This window comes from Phragmites australis, chromosome 5, assembly GCF_958298935.1.
Source record: "Phragmites australis chromosome 5, lpPhrAust1.1, whole genome shotgun sequence".
Classification (NCBI taxonomy): Eukaryota; Viridiplantae; Streptophyta; class Magnoliopsida; order Poales; family Poaceae; genus Phragmites; species Phragmites australis.
In genome coordinates this window covers 2,434,695-2,456,838 of record NC_084925.1, presented here as the reverse complement: position 1 = coordinate 2,456,838, position 22,144 = coordinate 2,434,695, and the positions used below count along the sequence as shown (strand labels likewise).

The window sequence follows — 22,144 nt, the reverse complement described above, 5'->3', positions numbered from 1 at the left end:
TGTAGACTCCTCCTTAAGAAGCTTCTTCTTGGCAGTCTCAAGCCGACTAGCAATTTGAGCATGCATAGTTTAAAGCTCGGCAAGCTCACTCATGACAACCAAGCAACTCTCACAATCCTCATCCTCAACCTTAGCCCTACATCTAAGCAACTCAAGCTCAAAAGGAACAGACTCATACTTAGACCTAACCTCCTTCAACTCACTCATAGTTTTCTTAAGCAATCTATCCTGGCTAACGAGAGCATCATTCAAGGTACGACTTGGATGCAAAGTTGATCGTAGAAAGGTAATACCTTAGAGGGATCAAGTTCGGGGTTGCTGTCGTTGTTGTCGTCTGCCATGTAGCAGAGGTCAGTGAAGTCCTTGGCCTTTTACTTGTTCTTCACTTGCGATTCCTCCTCCTCCGAGCTTTCCTCCTCACTTGATGAGGTTTCGATGTTGCTGAGAGCTACCATGAATGCACTAGAAGTTGCCTTGGCCGCCTTCTTGGCCACCTTATCACAATTATTTTTGAAGAAGGGTTTCTTGTTCTTCTTCTTGTGCTTGTTGTAACCGTGGTCGTTGACCTCCCTCTTCTTGAGCTTAGGGCAGTCTGCCTTGAAGTGAGTGGTATCACCATACTCAAACAAGCATGGGAGCCCCCTCTTCTCTAGTCTCTCTTGTTGTTGTAGAAGCGGGTGAACTTCTTCACAATGAGAGCAAGGTTCTCATCATCCAGTGCATCCACCTGCTCCTCTATGATAGAAACCAAGCAAGACAAAGCAAAATCACTCGGTGAGGTGTTAGCACAAGAAAAGCTAGCTCCAGCCTGATTGCCACCATTTGGTCCGAAAACCAATGCCATGTTCTGAGACAGGTGGTTTCCGAGGCCAATCCGAGCCACCTTGGCTATCTCGATGGACTTGAGATTGCTGAAGAGTTCATCACAAGTTAACATGTCGTAACTTTGTGACTCTTTGATGCTCGAGATCTTCACTTCACATATACTACAATCAAGAGCATAGAGAAGCTTGATTGCCCTCTTATGGTCAGAGTATGGCAAAACACCAGTGGATCTAAAGTTGCTCACAATTCCATCAAAACGAGTAAACATAGCATCCAAAGATTCACTAGGCCCTTGTACAAACATTTGATATTCTTGGTTGTAAGTGCTTTGACGTCTAGCTTTAATATGATTAGTACCTTCATGGAAGACACACAGAGTATTCCATATCTCCCGGGCAGTACGGAAGTGTTGAACCCTGTCAAACTCATTCCGACTTAGGCTAGTTAACAAAATATTTATGGTCTTGTCGTTGGTCTCATACTATTCGATTTGAACCTGAGTCGTACGAGTAGCAGAAATCTCGTAGTTGGAATCAACTACTTCTCATATTGCACTTCCTTGGCTTAGAAGATAAGCCTCCATGCGCACCTTCCAGTACGAAAAGTCTCTTCCATCAAATAATGGAATCTTTCCACTTCTCTCCATATCGCCTACAGATCACAAAGGCAGTTAAGGTTAACAAAAGATCAAACTGACTCTGATACCAATTGTAGGCCCGAGAACGGTAACTAAAGGGGGTGAATATGTCCTATAAATTTCTTACGAAATAGATAGCCTACTCTTTGTTCACCCAATACTTCTCAAAAACGCACAAACAGAAACATAAACTTTAGAGAGACAAATCAAGAAAGAAAATTCCAAGACAACATGACTTCATGGATGGAATATGAATCATAGGCTCTATTCAAGACCATTCCATATGTCTTTGAGCAAAAAACTTGAAACTTGAACGAAGAACAAAGCAAAACGACAGTCACCAAAAGAAGCAACTCTCCAAGTTAATGGTCTGGAGACAAGAGAATTCAAAACACTCTCAAATACATGAGTATATAAACATTTATGCCTCTAGCAACAAGAAGAATAACTTCTCAAGGTTAAAAAATCGCAGCTCAAAAGCAAAAACAAAAATCAACAAGAAAATCACAACCGAAAAGAAAAACTTACAAACTTGCAAGGAAACCAATGGAGAGAGACTAGAAGGAGGGGAATTCAAGCATATGCAAAAATATAAACTTCATTACACAAAGAGGTCAGTCCTATTTTAAGCAGATTATAAGGATTTCTCTCTCAAAAACTCTCACCTATTACATAGACTAAGCACTCATATTCATCTCCTCTAAAACCCTAGTACTAAGCTCTCAAATGGGTGGCACAAAGGGCTCAAGTGCCTGATTCTAACTCTCTCATAGCTCTACTTCTCTATTTATAGGTCTAGAAAATTCGACTCCTAAATTTTCAAGCTTGTTATCAAAATACTTCTCTTTTGTAGTACACTTCTACCTACCATCGAGAGTATTTTGATCAATATTTTGCTCCGTCCATCAAATGGCCACAGTGTCTTCGCGACTTAGCTTCGCCTCGATGCAAGCTTCACGATAGTATCACATACTCCTCCAGTCCTCTCACTGTTTTGAGGTCCAACTGTGAAACCCTTTGCACGTTTCTCAAAGCGTGACTCATCACTTACTTACACCTTAAGCAAGTGCTCTGATATCGACACGTGTACTCCATCTTGTGATCCTGACCACAGACAAGTCTCTCCCGCTCACGATCCCTCGAGCCGTCTTGTCACTTGCACCGATATTCCTTTTGCTTGACTTTGTCAATACGCCGTCTTCATCATTCGTTTCATGCTTTGCTTGACCTCTACATGTACAGCTAGGATCACCCTTGACTTCGCTCGGCCTCCTTGATCGTCTGACACCAAGCACCCGCTTTGCCCCGATCACCCGCCATCGACCGCCAAGTTGCATCTGTCATCTGCACACCATGAGACAAGCAAACACATTTCTCTAACTCTAACTCCAGTTAATCCATAATCAAAATATTCAAACCAAACTCGAGCAATCTAAAACTTAACAAACCAAATCGACAATATTTTCAATCACATATAAATTAAGGCATATTTCAACTTAATTTCCCATATAACTTGGAAACAATGGAATAGGAGTTATGTTGACTTAGCTAAGAGGAACATAGTTGTAATTTGCTTGATCCCAGCTATTGATCAGAGATCCAATCGGTGGTTAGGAACATAAAAATTCTATCAGGGCAGTGGACGTATGGTTCATCAGAACGGCTTATTTACATTGAGATCCGTATTGAGGGATAGATGAAAAAAATTATAAAGTAAAAAAAAGAATCAATATATATAGATAAATATCAGATGGTAGAAGAGATAGAGGTCGAGACAAAATAAACGTATGTAAAGGTATACAAAGTTACATTTCCCGGTGGTTAGGAGTGTATCCACCATGAACTCTAGGCGGAGGGGGCTCATGCACCGATCCTGTGAGCCCTTTTTAATTTTTAAACATAAAAAAGAAATAAAAAAGAAGAAGAAAAGGAGTAAGAAGAATAAAAAGAGCCCTACTTAGTAGCCTTTTATCCGCCAACCAAAGAAGGCAAGACGTACGTCAACCAGAAGAAGGCTCAACGTGGGGAAGGGAACATCACGAGTGAGTTTGTACTCAACATAAAAAGGAGTTGATTAGTACTAACAGCACTGCAGCAGGTGTCCCTGTCATCCTCTTGCGAAGACACCGCCATGGCCATGGCAGGCCAAAGCCGAGTCTTTCCACCCACCAACTCCTCTGCATCTTCGTCCTTTCGCTTCTCCAGTTCCATTCCTACCCCCGTTTCCTGTCTCTTCCTCGCTTGGCTACATGTGTATAAATGCGCCGTGCCGTGCCATATTATTCCTGAGAGATTTTGCGGTGCATGCGTGATCTTCTCGACCACCAAGGAGGAACGAGGGCCTGCTAAATTTGGCAGTGAATTAATCAGTAGCCAGCCATTGCTCAGTGCAGTTATTCGATTCTTCAGTTGCCCGGTCGTTTCCATTTTGCCAGGCGAGAGAGAGAGAGAGCAGAGCGTGCCGGTTCTTGGAGGGAGTTCATTGCTCCTGGTTGGCTCCATGCGTCGCGGCGAGGTGGCTCGGATTAATGGCTTCCATTTGGTCATGAGGGATTGATTGATCTATGCGTTGCGTTTGCGCCGGTGGAGATTGCGGAGGAGGAGGGGAAGAGGGACAGCTGCTTGTTGGTTGGTTCTTGCAATGAGCGACGTCTCCGGCAGCTTCGTGGTGGCCGCGGCCGTGGTCGCCGTGTCGCTGGCCGTGGCGTCGGCGGCGGCGCACGACTACGGCGAGGCGCTGCACAAGAGCCTGCTCTACTTCGAGGCACAGCGGTCGGGGCGGCTGCCGTACAACCAGCGCGTGCGGTGGCGCGGCCATTCGGGCCTCACCGACGGCCTCGAGCAAGGCGTGGACCTAGTGGGCGGGTACTACGACGCCGGCGACCACGTCAAGTTCGGCCTCCCCATGGCGTTCACCGTCACCATGCTGTCGTGGGGCGTCCTCGAGTACGGCGAAGGCGTCGCCGCCGCGGGGGAGCTTGCGCACGCGCTGCAGGCCATCAAGTGGGGCACCGACTACTTCATCAAGGCGCACACGGGACCCAACGTGCTCTGGGCGCAGGTCGGCGACGGCGACTCGGACCACTACTGCTGGCAGCGGCCGGAGGACATGACCACGTCGCGGCGCGCGTACAAGGTGGACGCCGAGAACCCCGGCTCGGAGGTGGCCGCCGAGACGGCCGCGGCCATGGCCGCCGCCTCCGTCGTGTTCCGGCGCGCCGGCGACGCGCACTACGCGCACCTCCTCCTACACCACGCGCAGCAGCTGTTCGAGTTCGCGGACACGTACAGAGGCCGGTACGACGCGAGCGTGGAGGTGGTCAAGAGCTATTACCCGTCGTCGAGCGGCTACCAGGACGAGCTGCTGTGGGCGGCGCTCTGGCTGCACCGCGCCACCGGCCGCCGCGACTACCTTGACTACGCCCTTGCCAACGCCGACGACTTCGGCGGCACTGGATGGGCCGTCTCCGAGTTCAGCTGGGACATCAAGTACGCTGGACTCCAGGTCCTGGCATCCGAGGTACGCACTATGATATGATGAAAATACTTTCAAGAAAATCTACACGTATAATATTAATGTTTTCAAACTAGATATTTTGAAAGCTATCGTTAGGCAATGTTTTAAAAGTTTAACCAAATCTAATGCAAAATGTCATGCTTTTATGTTCGGAGAGAGTAATAGAGATTAAAATTTCCACTGTTGATTGGGGTGTAAATTTAAATTGCTGACATGCATGGCGTGAAATCTGAATCAAGAGCTGGTAGATAGCATATGCAGGGTTAGCATTCTCTTTTGTTGGCCCACACTTTGATGGAGATAGATGTTTAGCTGCAGGGCTGCAAAGCCAGTGAATACAAACAGTTCTAAGTTAGCATGAAGGGCAAGCCTGTTTGGTGCAACCTTTCCTTTTGCTTACAAGCATATCCCTGCCCTGCCCCCTTGCTTGTGTTTGAATTTGATGGATGCACCACATCCAACAGCTCCGTCTTGCTGAGGAATGCATAGGCGCCGTATACGCTTTTGGAGAACTAGCACGAGAACATCTGTACATGCAGCGTACGTGCTGATTTTGGCACATTCACATTTTCTTTGACAGAAGTTAAATCATATATCATCAGAAGCGTCATACGTAGAACCGAGCGATAACTCGATTGGTAAAGCCTTCAGTTAAAACTATAGTTCGTGTGAGTACTTCTATAAAAGATTTAGTACTCTCCTCCCTTAATACAAAGCTGATGGAAGTCTTCTTCTGGTGGTTCAGTTTTTTCTTTTAAAGGGCCATATCATCAACTAATTAAGCAAATGATGATTATTCGTAACAAAGCTATATATGGAGCTTCAATTGTTTTTGAGCAAGCTGATCCTTCCTCTACCTGTTACTTTGTCCTTTGCTAACCCTTTTTTTTTTTCCTCTAATGTGCTCTAGGTAGCATTATTCTTCAAGCAACAGACTGTTTTCCTAACCTTAGCATTTTTTTTATAAGGTGTACTAGACTGATGACATTGTTGGGGTTTTGTAGAAATGAACTGACTTCCTAATCCTAACTCCATTGACCATTGTTCCCTCCAATGCTTAGAATACAAGGCAGCCATCTCTTACCATGCCCATTTCTTTATGCATCCACAAGCCTTTCCTCTGTCACCATGCTTAGAATGTGATGTTGTGAAGCAAGCAAATCAATCAACTCTGAAGATTCTAGCCATCTTGCTGGTGCAGTTGGAGAAGAGAAGTCAGTGTCATTTTGGAATTTTCTATAGAAAGCACGATATAATTTGGGAACAAAATAAAATCGATATAATTTGAGGACAAAATAAAATGAGAGTATGAGCGAGACAGCTCCTGCTCATGAAGACAACACAAGAACCATGGCATTCGACCGACAGTGGTTACATGTCTGGGAAAAGTTGAAGTGGTTGGATCACAACCAGATCCCTGACAAACTGAACCCAGGAAGGATCATGTGCCCCAGGATTAATTCTAATATCTCAATTATTTACCTTCAGCTTAATATAATAATATATGAGCCTTAACAATTAATTTTGGTTGACACTGAAATTAGGACCATAACAACATAAGGTTTATGCTGTCATGTACAGATACAATCACATGGCTGGCCACCAGGCAATTGGATAGTGTCAGTTGGGAGGGATGAACGGCTGTGGATGCAGTTTTGCATTTCCCTATGGCTGGCCACTAGTCTTACTCCTAAAGTCAACGGTGCAATAGAGTTGGCCCAAAGTTTGACTAATTAACAGAAACTGATAACAAAATAAAACGATGATATTCTATTTATTTCAGTAAAAAATGTGGCACAAGATGTCTCACTGATAAGCTATTAAGTTTAAATGGCACGCGAAATGCAACTAAGTAAAAAATCCTCCTTTTTTTGTTTAACAACGCAAAATATGTTACAAATTTTTAAGATAAAAGTGGTTTGTTCTTCAGACATTGAATTTCCACCCCAAAAAAAGATTATTGAAATATTCGTAACTTGTCACTTATCTCCTTTCGAAGATTGTATTGTGCATATGAACAGTTTAGATAAGAAGCAATTCATCATCTATTACTTGTTGATTAATTTGACAGCTGCTGAAAATTTATTTTTGACCTGAGTTTTACAGCTGCTGAAAATTTATTTTTGACCTGAATTTTACAGCTGCTGGTTGAGGAGAAGGAGCGGCAGCTGCGGCTGAGCGACGAGCAGCGCGCGGTGGTGGAGCAATACCGGTCCAAGGCGGAGTACTACGTGTGCTCGTGCATGAACCGGAACCCCGGCGGCGCAGAGCACAACGCCGGCCGCACGCCGGCGGGGCTGCTCTTCATCCGCCCCTGGAACAACCTCCAGTACGTCTCCAGCGCCGCCTTCCTCCTCACCATTTACTCCGACGTGCTCGGCGCCCTTGGCCAGCCTCTCCGCTGCGGCCAGTCCGACGCCGGTGCCGGCGAGGCCGCGGCCGAGGCGGGCGACGTGCTGGCGTTCGCCAAGACCCAGGCTGACTACATCCTGGGCACCAACCCGATGCGCACGAGCTACCTCGTCGGCTACGGCGCGGCGTACCCGCGGCGGGTGCACCACCGCGCGGCGTCGAGCGCGTCGTACCGGCACGACAGCGACTTCATCGGGTGCCTGCAGGGGTTCGACTCGTGGTACAGCGCGCGGCGGGAGAACCCGCACGACCTCGTCGGCGCCGTCGTCGGCGGGCCCAACGCCGAGGACGTCTTCAACGACCACCGCGGCGCATACATGCAGACGGAGGCCTGCACGTACAACACCGCGCCCATGGTCGGGGTCTTCTCCAAGCTCATGCAGCTAGAGGGGCAGCAGCCGCGGCGTCCGCCGTCCTCGGCGACTGCGGCGCCGGAGGCGGATCTTCGATAGGAGAATCCATTCCTTGGAAAATGTTCGATGTGAGAGGAAAATAACATCGGTGAAAGGAAAAGAGAGAGAGAAAAAAGATATTGAGTAGGATGGATGTATACATGATTCTTTTTTGTTGATTCATAGAGATTGTTTGTTTCATCTTTTGCACATAAAAAGGAGATGAAAGGAAGAAACATAGAATTTAATCGAATCATGTTTTGCACGACAAACGGAAATATCTTTATATTTTCTTGGTTTTCCATTAATGTTACCCGCTTCCTAATCTTCAGTGCTTTAAATCAAGGTTTCCGGAGACGATTTCAGTTGACGTTGAACCGAAGAAGTCAGCGAGATCTAGCGGTGGAGTTTGATTTCTAGCGGGATTTTTTTATTGGCGGGTTTAGAGGGAGTTTTTGAAGAGGGAGGCCAACCCGATAGAGAAGGACCGTCGAATGAGATAGTGTTGAGGTAGGGGAGATAAGTTGACGATTTCAACAAAGTTAGGTTAGCATGATGATAGTGACGGGTATATGATGCCGTCGAGAATAAGGAAGAGGGAGCATTCCGTGAAGAGAGAGAAGGGAGGTGGGGGAGCGCTATGAGAAATAAAAGAAAGATAAAGTATGATAGACAGGTAAGAGTAGAAGGAAATGAGATTGGTTATTAAATAAAAATCTCATGATTGAATTAATGGGTTGAAAAAAATATTATTATTAGATGACTGAAAAATAGCATCGGCCTAACCTTTACCACGCGAAATTAATCTTGTGATTACTGGTGGGAGCGACTAACGATAGGGGTTGACTTGATCAACGGAAAAAAAGAGCCGTTCCTGCGGGTGAAGGCTGACAGGTGGACCCCACGACCACGGAACTGTACCCCGCATGTCAGACACCCGCATGTACCCCCTGCGTGCTGCGGAACCGTTGCTCATAGGTGTTCGAGGGAATGCCGCAGCCACGGCAGCTGCTCCGGCCTTCGCAGACGCCGCCAAAGGTGATCGACGAAATGCGTCTCGGTGAGCCGCTGCCGGAGGCGATGCGTGTCGACGTTCGTCGGCTTGACGCCGCGTCGGCGCGTGCGCGCGGAGTAAGGACTCTCTGTTGCCGGCGTGTGCCTGGCGCGGGACGTCGGTGCGGTGCGTGCCGACATGCGCACTGAGGGATGCGGTCAAGGAGAGGGGACGGGGAAAATGGTGGCTCGTTTGGTTGCTGCCAGCCACTGGCTAGCATCTGACGACCGGTCTCACACCTGAGCGTTGACGTCACGTCGTCGTCGGGGGCAGTGGCGGACGCAGAGGAAGCAAGTATTTTAGCGTGCCGACGTCAGGGTCTCCGAAGTCGTCATGCACCATCTTCGTCTTGGTCTGGTACGAAATTCGTGCAAATACTCCCTTTGCTATACTGGTAGGCTTCATGTGTTCAATGGAGAGAACGAGATTACACTTTTATAATACTATTATATAGAAAAGGTCTTAAGTCATTTTGGTTACATGAATAATAAAATCGCTTCAACAACTTATAACTCTAATTTAATACTCGAAAAGAATAAAAGAAATCAACTAAAATACTCCCAGATAATCGGATCACTCGTATACCTAACTAGTGCTATAAGGTCTAATATCTTATTTGTTGTGAGCAAATTGAGCCGACTTACTTCTAACTCGGATGATAATCGTTAGCGTGGGTTTGGACGAGTAATGCGCTACTTAATAGGTACTATGAATTATATATTTCACTATAATAGATACCCATCAGTACTATAAAGTTATAGAGATTTAAATTGGATATACGAGAAGGATGAGATTAAGGTCATAAGTGGATATGTATTTACTCTTGGTGGTGCTGCTATTTCATGAAAGTCTTGCAAACAAACATTCTAACGAGGTCAACTATAAAAATAGAACTCACAACGTTAGATACAGGCACTGTTAAGGCATAATAGCTACGTGAGCTCTGAATATATTTGCCAGTGGTTGAAAATCGATACCGGCTATCCTTATGAATTGTGATAAATAAATAATTATTATCAAAATAAACAGTTCTAAAGATAACATGAAATCATCAAGATATGTAAAGAGATGATTAAAATCTATCAGTAAATCGAGAAACTCCAGAGTAATAGCCTTGGATTATATCTAAACAACTAAGAATCTAACAAATCAATTTACAAATAGACTATCACAGAATGTGATAGATAATATATTGAAGAAGGTGGATATGAGACCCATACAAGTTATACCATAATTGTAACTCAACCTATGTGATCGAAGATCACGTAAGTTATGACTTAGGAAGAACAAAATATTGATTAACTGAAAGAGAATACCACATAATCCACTCGAGTGAAGATATAATACTCTCAGAAACTGTAATGCATATTGACTATTGGCTTAACGTGTTCTGTTAGTTTTAATTAATAAAGATGCTATCCTATAAAATACTTTTAAAAATCACACATATATAAATTTGATCGTTGTCGTAGTCGAGACTTAAATGATCTTTAATAAATTTATAAAAATATTAAAAAGTACGATTTATATGTTCCACCGAGGATAGCCTGCTGACAGTCAAATATTGCTCCACAGCCTCCACCCGAGGGGTACCCTGTTGCTCCGGCCTTCGCAGACGCTGCCGAAGGTGATCGATGAAATGCATCTCTGATCCGCTGCCGGAGGCGATGCACGTCGACGTTCTTCGGCTTGACGCCACGTCGGCGCGCGCGGGGGGTGAGGACTCTCTGTTGCCGGTGTGTGTCGAGCGCGGGACGTCGGTGCGGTGGCTCGTGCAGTGCGCGCTGACATGCGCACTGAGGGATGCGGTTAAGGAGAGGGGACGGGGGAAATGATGGCTCGTTTGGTTGCTGCCGACCACTAGCTAGCATCTGACGTCCGGCCTCACCGGAGTTGACGTCACGTCGTCGTCAAGGATAGTGGCTGACGCAGAGGAAGCAAGTATTGTGCGTGCCGACATCGGGTTCTCCAAAGTCATCATGCACCATCTTCGTCTTGTCTGGTATGAAATTGCCACGCAAATACTCACTCTGCTATACCGGTAGGCTTCATGTGATCAAAGGTGAGAATGAGATTACAGTTTTACTATTCTATTATGTAGAAAAGATCTTGAGTCATTTTGGTTACATGGATAATAAAATCGTTCTAATATCTTATAGCTCTAATTTAATACTTCGAAAGAATAAAAGAATAGCTAGAAATCAACTATGATACTCTCAGATAATCGGATCACTCATGTACCTATCTAGTGTTATAAGGTCTGATATTTTATTTGTTGTGAGCAAATTGAGCCGATTTATTTCTAACCCAGATGATAATCATTAGTGTGGGCTTGAATGAGTAATGCAATACTTGATAGGTACTATAAATTATAGGTTTTACTATAATAAATACCTATCTACTAGAGGGTTATAAAGATTCAAATTGGATATATGAGACTGATAAGATCAAAACCACAAATGGATATGTATTCATTCTTGGTGGTGCTGCTATCTTATAGAGATCTTGCAAACAGACTTTGACGAGATCAAACATAGAAACAGAACTCACAGTGTTAGACACAACCACTGTTAAGGCATAATAGCTACGTGAGCTCTGGACATATTTGCCAGCGGTTGAAAACCGATACCGGCCATCCTTACGAACTATGATAAACAAACGATTATTGTCAAAATAAATCGTTCTAAGGACAATATGAAATTATCAAGATATGCAAAGAGACGATTAAAATCTGTTAGAAAATCAAAAAACTCTAGAGTAATAGTTTTGAATTATACCAAACAACTAAGAACCTAGCAGATCAATTTACAAATAGATTATCACATAATATGATAGATAATATATCGAAGAAGATGGGTATAACCCATATGAGTTATACCATAATTATAATCTAACCTATATAATCAAAGATCATGTAAATTAGACCTTAGAAAGAATAAGATATCGATTAACTGAAATAGAATACAACACAACCCACTTGAGTGAAGATACAACACTCTCGAAATTTTAAATTGACTATTGGCTTAATGGGTTCTGTTAGTTTTAATTAGCAAATATGCTATCCTATAAAGTATTTTTAAAAAAATACATCTATATAAATCTGATCGTTAATCACATTCTATAAAACTTAAATAATCTTTAATAAACTTATAAAGAGAATAAAGAGTACTATTTATATGTTCCACCGAGGATAACCTACTGACAGCAAAAGAATTGCTCCACACCCTCCGACCTTCGCAGACGCTGCCGAAGGTGATCGATGAAATGCGTCTCTGATCCGCTGCCGGAGGCGATGCGCGTCGACGTTCCTCGGCTTGACGCCGCGTCGGCGCGGGGGGGGGGGGGGGGGGGTGGTGAGGACTCTCTGTTGCCGGCGTGTGCCGGGCGCGGGACGTCGGTGCGGCGGCTCGTGCAGTGCGCGCTGAGGGATGCGGTCAAGGAGAGGGGACGGGGGAAATGGTGGCTCGTTTGGTTGCTGCCAGCCACTGGCTAGCATCTGACGACCGGTTTCACCTGAGCGTTGGCGTCACGTCGTCGTCGGGGGCAGTGGCGGACGCAGAGGAAGCAAATATTTTAGCGTGCCGACGTCAGGGTCTCCGAAGTCGGCATGCACCATCTTCGTCTTGGTCTGGTACGAAATTGCGGCGCAAATACTCGCTCTGCTATACTGGTAGGCTCCATGTGATGTGAGCACCTTGGTCTTGTTTTCTTTGCCCATCCAAGTTGTTGGTAAATTATCACCAGGATATTAAACGAGGACATTGTTGATTACTATATATCAAGCCGGCAACTGACATACTTTTTCCCTTTAATTGTATCTTCGGGTGCCACTTGTAAGATTCGTTATGATCTTCTTGTTAGTATATTGTACCAGGTCATTAGGTTGATAGCATGTAGTGATTAAGTTATGCACCACAAGATAACAATAAGAGGTATTTAGCAGCACACTGAAGCTATTTCAGCATCAGCTGTCTCCTGCATCAAATTTTCTGATTTGGAATGGAATTGGATTTGCTTAATCTCAGGTCAAGTGTGCTACGTCAATTTTAGGCGTATTTTTTGTTTGTGATCATGACAGATTTTGACTACTGGAAAGAAAAGGTTCAGATCAATTATAAGAGTTGCAAGAATGCTGTACTTGTATCCTCTCTATTGGTGGGCCATAATTAAGTAGCATATCAAGAGCTGTTTTAATTGGATAATACCTGACCTAGTTCCTTGTACGTTGACTTTCTTGCCCCACAATTGCAGTTTAGGACAACCTAGACCTAGTAAGATATGTGTGCATAAATACCTGCTAGTGGCTTAGTCCCATGGATATGCTTTGTACGTATGCAAGTCTCTGTCTCTCTCTTTGCTAGAAGGTCTCTCTTTATGTTCAGTGCTCACAAGGGTGAGCAGGAAGGATGAAGCTGTGTGTTGCAATTCTCTTATTCTACATCTTGCAGTATATCAGTGCCCAGCCTGATTACCGCGGTGCGTTGTCATGCAACTTTTTTAAACTCATGTAGTGCTCATGTGTACCTGAAGCATCGTTGATAGCATGAATGCTCAATGCAAAGCCAACATTATGTAATAGAGGAACAAACAATTTGAGGAAAGCATATTCAGATATCCATGTATATGATTATGAACAATCCTTGTAGACGCTAACAAGTTTTTTAATCTAGACGATGGTGTGTTTGGCTTGGTAGAGTACTTTTGACCTTTTTTTTTCCAGGTTTCATAAGCATTGATTGTGGCATCCCAGAGAACTCTTCCTACCAAGATCTCACTTCAACCATAATATATGTCTCGGACCATGGTTTCATCGGCTCGGGAGAAAACCGCAACATCTCCTCAGAGTACATCAAGCCATCACTTGCAATGCGCAATTATAATGTCCGGTTCTTTCCTGATGGCAAGCGGAATTGCTACACCTTGAGATCCTTGGTTGCTGGAAACAAGTACTTCATTCGTGCAGACTTCTATTATGGAAACTATGATGGCCTGAACAAGCTTCCTGTCTTCGATTTGTATATGGGGGTAAACTATTGGCATGAAGTTAAGTTCAGCGATGCAAGTGCAGTTAATTGGATGGACATCATAGTTGTGGCTCCTTCTGATTACCTTCAAGTTTGTCTGGTGGACAAAGGAATGGGAACTCCGTTTATTTCTGGGCTGGATTTGAGGCCACTGAAGGCTACTCTTTACCCAGAGGCAAATGCTAGTCAATCTCTTGTCCTGATCAATTCCAATCGTTTCAACATGGGCCCCACAGACAATTCAATAGTTAGGTGAGTTTTGAATTTAGTTCTGTCTGAATCAAATTTAATTGATCAATATTATCGCCATTTTGGTTGATAAAACTAGAATTTTGATGATGCAAAACTTTCAGAGTGTCTGGGTATCTTGTTGAAAATAAATAGGAAAAAGAAAATACAACATCTTTATGAATGAATGTAACCTCTTATTTTAAGCATATTTTGCATGGATTATGTCTCTGCAAGCTGTTCTTTTTGAAATAGGAGGCTGTTTTTTTCGCACTACCTTTGATTCAGTTTTAATTAAATGAATGAACTGTATTTCGAAACATATTTGTTTGGTTCAAACAGGTACCCTCTTGATCCCCATGATCGCATTTGGTCGACATATGACACAATCCCGGGCTGGACTGAGATATCTGCAACATCTGTTGTTCGGAATTATCTAACAGATGCCTACAATGTGCCATCAGCCGTCATGCAAAATGCTGCAATGCCTGCCAATGGCTCAAGAATTGACTTCTCATGGGATCCATCTGATCCCTCGCTGAATATCAGCTCCAAATACTTCTTTGTTTTCTACTTTGCTGAGTTACAGAGTGTACCGAGCAATGCACTGCGACAGTTTGATCTCATTGTCAATACCAACACATGGAGCACACAACCTTACACTCCACGATTCCTATTTGCTGATTCCTTGTCTGGCACTGTACAGGGGCAGGCAAGGTATACTGTTTCACTTGTTGCTACGAAAAATGCAACACTTCCCCCTATTTTAAATGCCATGGAGATGTACTTGATGAAGCCGACAAATGAGACTGCAACTGATCCTGGAGATGGTATGAATTTAACGATGTAATATTAGTACAGAGTGTGTATTTATTATTGTTAATTACTGTTACTATGTTAAGTTTTCTTACAATTAGCATATCAGAGGTAGTACAACCAACTGTCCCTCAGTTGTCACCTATCACACTGTAGGTGTATTAGTATCTTAAAGCTCGAGTCTGTCTAACCATTTTTTTTGTTCTTGCATACCAGCTAGAGCCATGATGACAATTCAAGAAAATTTTGGTGTGAAGAAAAACTGGATGGGTGATCCATGTGCTCCAAAAGCTTTTGCATGGGAAGGATTGAACTGTACCTATCCTCCAGCTGGTTTCTCAAGAATAACAGCATTGTAAGTTTCAATGTATGAAATAAAAGGAAGAAGAAAAATGAATTGTTATAAGTTAAATATTTAGACATTACAAATAAACATTAGGACATCTCAACAGGAGAAACTAACTGGTCCTGATTCCTTCATTATTGTTATTATTTCTTTGCAGAAACTTGTCTTCCAGTGGGTTGGTAGGTTCTATTGCTACTTATTTTGGAGATCTGAAAGCACTACAGTACCTGTAGGTTCCGCAGAATATCTCACTGTAAAAGTTCAAACGTGCTACAGCTTTTCTTTCGATACTACAAGTAAATTGAATTCATGTGGTTCATTGCCCCTCTGCTTGTTTTTTCGTATGTTTAGGTTTTTTTGTATTTTTAGTGATTGTTGTACTGTTTAGTATGGTATAACTAGAACAACGTATTTTTTTAAGGGAACTAAAAGTCTGTTTGGTAGAGCTCTCCCTGATTCAAATTCTCCACGGAGAGTGATTCTCTAGGAAAAGTGATTCTGTGGCTGAAAATGATTCTCTAGAATAAACTATATAGAGGAAGTGATTCGGTGCGAAAAGTGAATCAGTGGAAACTGTTTTTTTCACTCCTATAGATTTCACTCAGGGGGCTAAAAGCTGAAAGCTACTGTTTGGCAAAACTCTCCTTGATTCCAGCCGGGAAGCTGCTCTGTGACCTCTACCAAATAGACCCTAAATTGTCTATACCAGAAGAATTTGCAGGCATGCTAGCCAAATTCGAAACCAACATGATTCCTTGCACAGATATTCCTTAGATAATTGGCAATGTTTGCAGCTGAATTACTGAAAAATACATGAAAACAATTTACATGATGGTGCAGGGAAAGACTTTTAAACTTCATACAGTATATGGTAGTACATTTACTGAATTTCTTGTGCCTCAGTGTAGTCTTGATGCTTGAAGAATTATTTGCTTTCTTGTATGTCTCCACCAAGCACTAAACATTATGTTCAAAGAAAACAATCACGTGAAATATATGTTTTTGGACTTAGGAGAGAAGCGGAAGCCTGTTTGCAGTGACTAGTTCAATATTTTTTTCCTCTTGAATTCAGTTATGAATTTAAGCTGATAAAATATCACTACTGAAACATTCTGTTCTTCACAAAAACTGTTACCTATTCCAGAGATTTGTCACGCAACAACTTGTCCGGTCCTATTCCAAATTCTCTTGGGCAACTTCCATCACTAGTGTTTCTGTAAGTCTTACCACATATCTGCTCCAGTTTCGGAATCTTGACAGAACAATTTTTCATATACCATGATTTTTCTTTATAGGGATCTCTCCAGCAATTATCTAAGTGGACCAATTCCTTACAGTCTTATTCAAAAATCACAAAAAGGGACTCTATCACTAAGGTCTGTTTTATACTTTCATGTTACCAGATTATAGAGCGAACCGGCATTATTTGTTTAAAAAGAAAAGTATTCAAATTAGTAAAATAAATGTTCAAAATGCTTGGAGGATGTGGTTATATTTTAATACTGTTGATTTAGTATCGTAATCTGCTTTAAATTTATCCTATTTTATTTAGACTTCTTTTGCTCCTCAATTTCATGCTGTCCATTTAATACGGAAGCAGAAGGTATGCCATTATCAGGTATCAATTGTAATAGTCAGTAAAATTAGGACATTACCATAACTTCTGTAGTAAACAAAATTATGCTTTTGTTTTTGACCTTTTCATCTGCGCCAGGGAGTAGGAAGGCATGGAAGAATTTCAGTTTGCATTTTACTCGCTCCCAATGTATTCTTATGGGATTTTTTCCTTTAGTTCTTTTTGGGGTTAAAAGGCACCTCCGAGAACAGTGTCAGTACTACCTTTGCCTAGTTAATATTTAGATCTGATTGATAACTTACATAGAACACTCTCTTTATTGGTAGTATTATGGAAGCATATTTAATGTGAATTGTTCCGTACATTTTGATACTACCAGGGTTGGTAATAATGCAAATTTATGTGAGGATGGTACTGCCTGCGGATCTGGTCCAAAGAAATTTAAGGGGCCACTTGTCGCTGCAATAATCATTCCAATAGTAGCCGTCATTGCACTATTTGTCATTTTAATTCTTCTGCTGCGCCAAACACTCAAGAAAAAAGGTAATAAGTGTTAGGGTTATGCAGGTCATTGTATTCCATAGCCCTCAAAGAGCAGATATACAAGCATGGTTATATGAAGAAAAAAAAAACCTGTACAAAAGGGAAAATACAAAAGGTACATATACATTGCTGTTGTGACGGAAGCTCAATCGCTTTCACAGCTAAACTCCACTGTGGACGAGTTCCACCTTCAGATGTTAGCAGTTTGGCAACGTCTGGACAGCTTGGGTGCAGAGTTCTATACTGCTGGCACCTGCAGGTGTTGTGACCGCCACCAGAGTCAAAGGGCGATTCATCGTCTTCACGAGTTCCTCTCCTGGCTTCGCCATGAAGTCTTTTTTTTTCTTCCTTTTTTTCTTTCCCTTCTCTCTTCCCTGGTTCTTGCCCCTTTCAACCTCAGCACAGAGAGAGCAGCAGGGAGGGGAGGTGGCCCGACGGCTAGCGTGAGGAGGGGCGGTCGACGGCGGCGGGAGCTTTGCCCACTCCCGACCAGATCTGGCGGGTGGGCGGCCGGCCGATCGAAGCCCGTGCGCACCGGGCGGGTCGCACGCGGAGGCTGCTGGGGCAGCCCGATGCGAAGACAACGGCACAGATCGGTGGCGGTGGGCTGGCAGAGGAGGAGAAGCCGGCGGCGGAAGGGAGCCAATGCAGCCGAGCGCCTCGACGGCGGATTCGGCCAAGGGCAGCGCGGGGAGCCGACGGCGGACGGATCCGCACAGGGTGGAGCAGGACAGGCAGGCGGACAGGGCTAGAGCATGGAGCCGCGAGAGGGGGGGGGGATGGAGCTACTTTCACCGGCCGAAAGTGGTGGCTCACCGGCGACCCGCTGGAAGCACACCGGAGATAGTGGTGTGTTGGACCGAGAGACACAGGCTCTGATACCATATTAGGGTTATGTAGTTCGTCGTATTCCATAGCTCTCAAAGGGCGGATATACAAGCATGCTTATATGCAAAGAAACCCTTGTACAAAGGGGAAAATACAAAAGGTACATATACATCTAACAATAAGGTCGGGAGGAAATAATTGTTTGTGTCTTGTGCACCACACAGTGTGGTAGTATTTGTTGTCTTTTAATACTTTTTTCATACAACAACAACAAAGCCTTTGTCCCAAGCAAATAGAGGTAGGCTAGAGATAAAATCTACAAGATCCAACTAAAAAGATGATGGAGAAACAATAATAAAGCCTTTGTTTCCATATGTATGCAGCTAAGAAAAGGACTACTAGTCCTCAAGATGAAACAGCGTTACTTGAGAACCGAGAATTCTCATACAGAGAACTGAAGCATATTACAAAGAACTTTAGCCAAGAGATTGGTAAAGGCGGGTTTGGAGCTGTGTACCTTGGTTACCTGGAGAATGGAAACCCAGTTGCTGTGAAAGTGCGGTCTGAGTCATCTTCACAAGGGGGTAAAGAGTTTCTGGCTGAGGTAAAAGGAAATCAATTTGAAGAAGTTTGATGTGTCACAATAGCATTAATTTGCAGTAAATTTTCCGTACCTCCGCCTTTTTTCTTTGTCGAACCATTTTCTGAATTCTGATGAATGGGCTGTTCCAAGAATTTTTTTTTTTTGGTGGTTTTGTAGATAAAAATACACTTAGTAATCATTCTTAATATGCCCTTTTTTTCTGAACAACAGTTCTTCAAATTACACTGCAGGCTCAACACTTGACAAGGATACATCATAAGAACTTGGTTTCCTTGATAGGCTATTGCAAGGACAAAAATCATCTGGCCCTTGTCTATGAGTACATGCCTGAAGGGAACCTGCAGGATCATCTGAGAGGTTATTCATCTTCGCTATTCAAATATGTATACTTATATCAGCTTTAAATCCTAGTTTTAGGCTTCCTAGATTAGAAATAAGCTATGTGCCATATCTCGACATTCAAATTGCATAGGAATGCTACATTTCTCAAAGAAGCAGTTCGTAGATCCTAAAGCAGCTGCAGGTACTCACTGCATAGATGCATACTTATTTTAGAAAGTATCAAGTCCATGAATATCTCATCTTGTTTAAACTTCTCCAAACTGACTGTGTTCAATTTCTGTGGACGCGCATAGGCACTTCTACTAGTAAACCACTCACTTGGGAGCAGCGTCTTCAAATCGCCCTTGATGCTGCTCAAGGTAAGAACAGAACCATCTAGTTTAGAGATTTCCTGTGTACCTGTACATTGTTGCAAAAACTTTAGTATATACTTTATCGCAGGTCTGGAGTATCTGCATGTCTCGTGTAAGCCAGCATTGATTCACAGAGATGTGAAGAGTAGGAACATCCTCTTGACCACAAATCTTGGGGCTAAGATTGCTGATTTTGGTCTGACCAAGGCTTTCAGTGACTCAAAAACACATATCTCCACTGAACCAGCTGGTACAGTGGGCTACTTAGATCCTGAGTACGTCATTGTTTTGTTGGAATGAAAGATCTTTTGAATATATCTACCAAGTAGTAAGTAAACTCTACCCTTGTATCCTGTGGATCTTGCGCAGGTATTACCGCAGTTATCAGATCAGCGAGAAGAGCGACGTGTACAGCTTTGGTGTCGTGCTCCTGGAGCTCATCACAGGCCACTCCCCTGTTGTCCCTATAAACGAGAGCGTGAGCATCCACATCGGGGAGTGGGTGCACCAGAACCTCGACCACGGTAACATCGAGAGCATCATGGATTCAAGGGTGGGAGGCGACTACGACATCAACTCTGTCTGGAAAGTCGCTGACTTGGCAATGCGCTGCAAGCAACAAGTCTCCAGGCAGCGGCCCACGATGACAGACGCTGTGGCACAGATCAAGGAGAGCATCGAGCTCGAGGCCCGGTGTGATGGAAAGCGAAACTCGGCTTTGGCCGGTGATGATCTGAGCGAGAGAAGTGCATTTGAGGTAGAAGGGCTCGTTGGGGAGATATCAAGGGCCTCTCCTGGTCCTGCAATGAGATAGATTTGATCTTTAGCTGAAGCTCTGGAGGTTACTCAGGTTAGAGCCCGCTTCACTTTTGTTTTCAATGGATCTTGTGCCATGGGCGTTGCTTAGATGAAGTTGTGAAAAAAGTAGTATAAAAAGGTGTTGAAATGGGATCAGACATGCATCTGATGGTGTTCTGACGGGAACCTGAAACCTGCAGTTCAGTCTCAGTGTTTATTTGCTGATTTTGTGTCATTGTGTGACCTTAACTTTCCATCGGTGTGGTGGTTATGATGATGATTGTGTAACCTGCTAGTCATGCCGGATTTTTTTTTTATATGTTGATGCAAAGTGTTCTCCTGAAAAAAAAACCAAAATAAAATGTTGATGCAAGATGGAACCTCTTGAAGGCATGTACGTAAGCATTCCCAATTAAGTATAGTTGGTTCTCCTGCAACGTGCTTGATATAGTACACACTCGGGTTGAATGTCAAACCCTTGAGTAAGCTGTTAACCCATTCATTCCTTGCACGTAGCTGCAAACATTTTATAACGAAGGAATTCTGCTTCTGCAACTGATAGCATGCAATTGATACGTGGTGAATCAACTCTCTCTCTCTCTCTCTCTCTCTCTCTCTCTCTCTCTCTCTCTCCCAGAAAGGGTACCCACAAGCATTTCATTCAAAGATTTATAAAAATCAAAATGACTTGCATCATAAAATTTGCTAAAAATGAGATAGGCACTCGAGCTAATCCTGAAAGGGCACTTGCATCACCGGTATACCGAAGAGGACACAGAAATATTTAACACATGGGCATGCTTGACGCGTGTGTGCAAGCGTGTGCGTGTTTGAGAAACGTGTCAGCTCGATTTACCAACCATGGCCAGCGTCAGAATAATTGAAATCGTAGGGCCAACAAAGCACGTCAGCACACTGCCAAACGACGACGATACTCTATCTTATATGATCAGGTGATCGATTTTAATGTGCAACAAAATGAAGACGACGTCATAATAAAGGATAGTTTAATTGAATAATTTTTTGAGGGATCCCATTGAATAATTAGGTCGGCCTTTTTTTATGGAGGAAACAGGTCCGTATTTCATTTCATAGATGGAACATGAATATTACAGAGCACCGATTATACAGGTATCTCTGAAGAAAAATAAAACTACAACACATCCCCTGAAAGGTCCTATTCTTCTGATTCATCTCCGATCGACCAAACGGGCACGATAACGCCCTGCTGGAGTTGGATATGGAAATGCACCGAGAATGGAGTCGGACACCATCCACCCCAACAGCGAGGAAACTTCACTTTTTTGCACCATGATTGACCACATGTCACAAACAGATCTTAGCAACAATGAATGCCCAGGCTTCATGAACCGGCGCAAACAAGCGCCACCAACTTCATCACCAATACAGAAACCAACATCGGCAAGCACACCAACAAGGGAGCATGACCCACATCCAAAATCACAGACCCGCACCACAAAAACATAATATCTTTGTAAACACCTACCATGGCCGTCGTCAGAGTCGACGCAAAAGCCAACGAGCTCGCCGAAGACCAGCAGGAAGCACAAACCCAGCAAGAAGTCATCAAAGATGACGCATCTCAAAAAACCTAACCCTATACTAAACAAACAACCTAAACTACCAACATATAAGCTACTAACTACCTATCTAGGGACGCCAGATGTCGATCCTCCTATTCCCCCACACTCTCCAGCAGCGAAAAGCCCACAGGAAGAGGGGAAATGGTCGGATCGACACCGGAATCGAAGAAATCGCTGAGCAGCCGCCTGTTACTCCTGTAGTTGGGGAACGACGGAAGAGTTGAGGCGAGCCATAATTAGGTTGA

The 22,144-nt window shown here is 43.6% G+C and overlaps 2 protein-coding genes across 3 annotated transcripts; both read left to right on the top strand.

Annotated features, from left to right (window-relative positions):
• Window positions 1-3,560: 3,560 nt before the first annotated feature.
• LOC133918374 (endoglucanase 5-like) lies at window positions 3,561-8,036 on the top strand. Its single transcript, XM_062362235.1, has 2 exons — window positions 3,561-4,982; window positions 7,121-8,036. The coding sequence occupies exons 1-2, from the start codon at window positions 4,104-4,106 to the stop codon at window positions 7,841-7,843; spliced, it is 1,602 nt and encodes a 533-aa protein (XP_062218219.1). The 5' UTR covers window positions 3,561-4,103; the 3' UTR covers window positions 7,844-8,036.
• A 4,239-nt stretch (window positions 8,037-12,275) lies between these two features.
• Window positions 12,276-20,617, top strand: LOC133918373 (putative leucine-rich repeat receptor-like protein kinase At2g19210). 2 transcript variants are annotated; one of them, XM_062362233.1, is made up of 13 exons: window positions 12,276-12,468; window positions 13,558-14,113; window positions 14,432-14,919; window positions 15,122-15,260; window positions 15,409-15,480; window positions 16,396-16,467; window positions 16,547-16,627; window positions 17,207-17,370; window positions 18,582-18,802; window positions 19,033-19,159; window positions 19,438-19,503; window positions 19,586-19,772; window positions 19,867-20,617. In XM_062362233.1, the coding sequence occupies exons 1-13, from the start codon at window positions 12,294-12,296 to the stop codon at window positions 20,309-20,311; spliced, it is 2,793 nt and encodes a 930-aa protein (XP_062218217.1). In that variant the 5' UTR covers window positions 12,276-12,293; the 3' UTR covers window positions 20,312-20,617. The 2 variants fall into 2 exon arrangements, with proteins under 2 accessions (XP_062218217.1, XP_062218218.1); XM_062362234.1 differs by lacking the exon at window positions 12,276-12,468 and adding an exon at window positions 13,073-13,313.
• The last annotated feature ends 1,527 nt before the right edge of the window (window positions 20,618-22,144 follow it).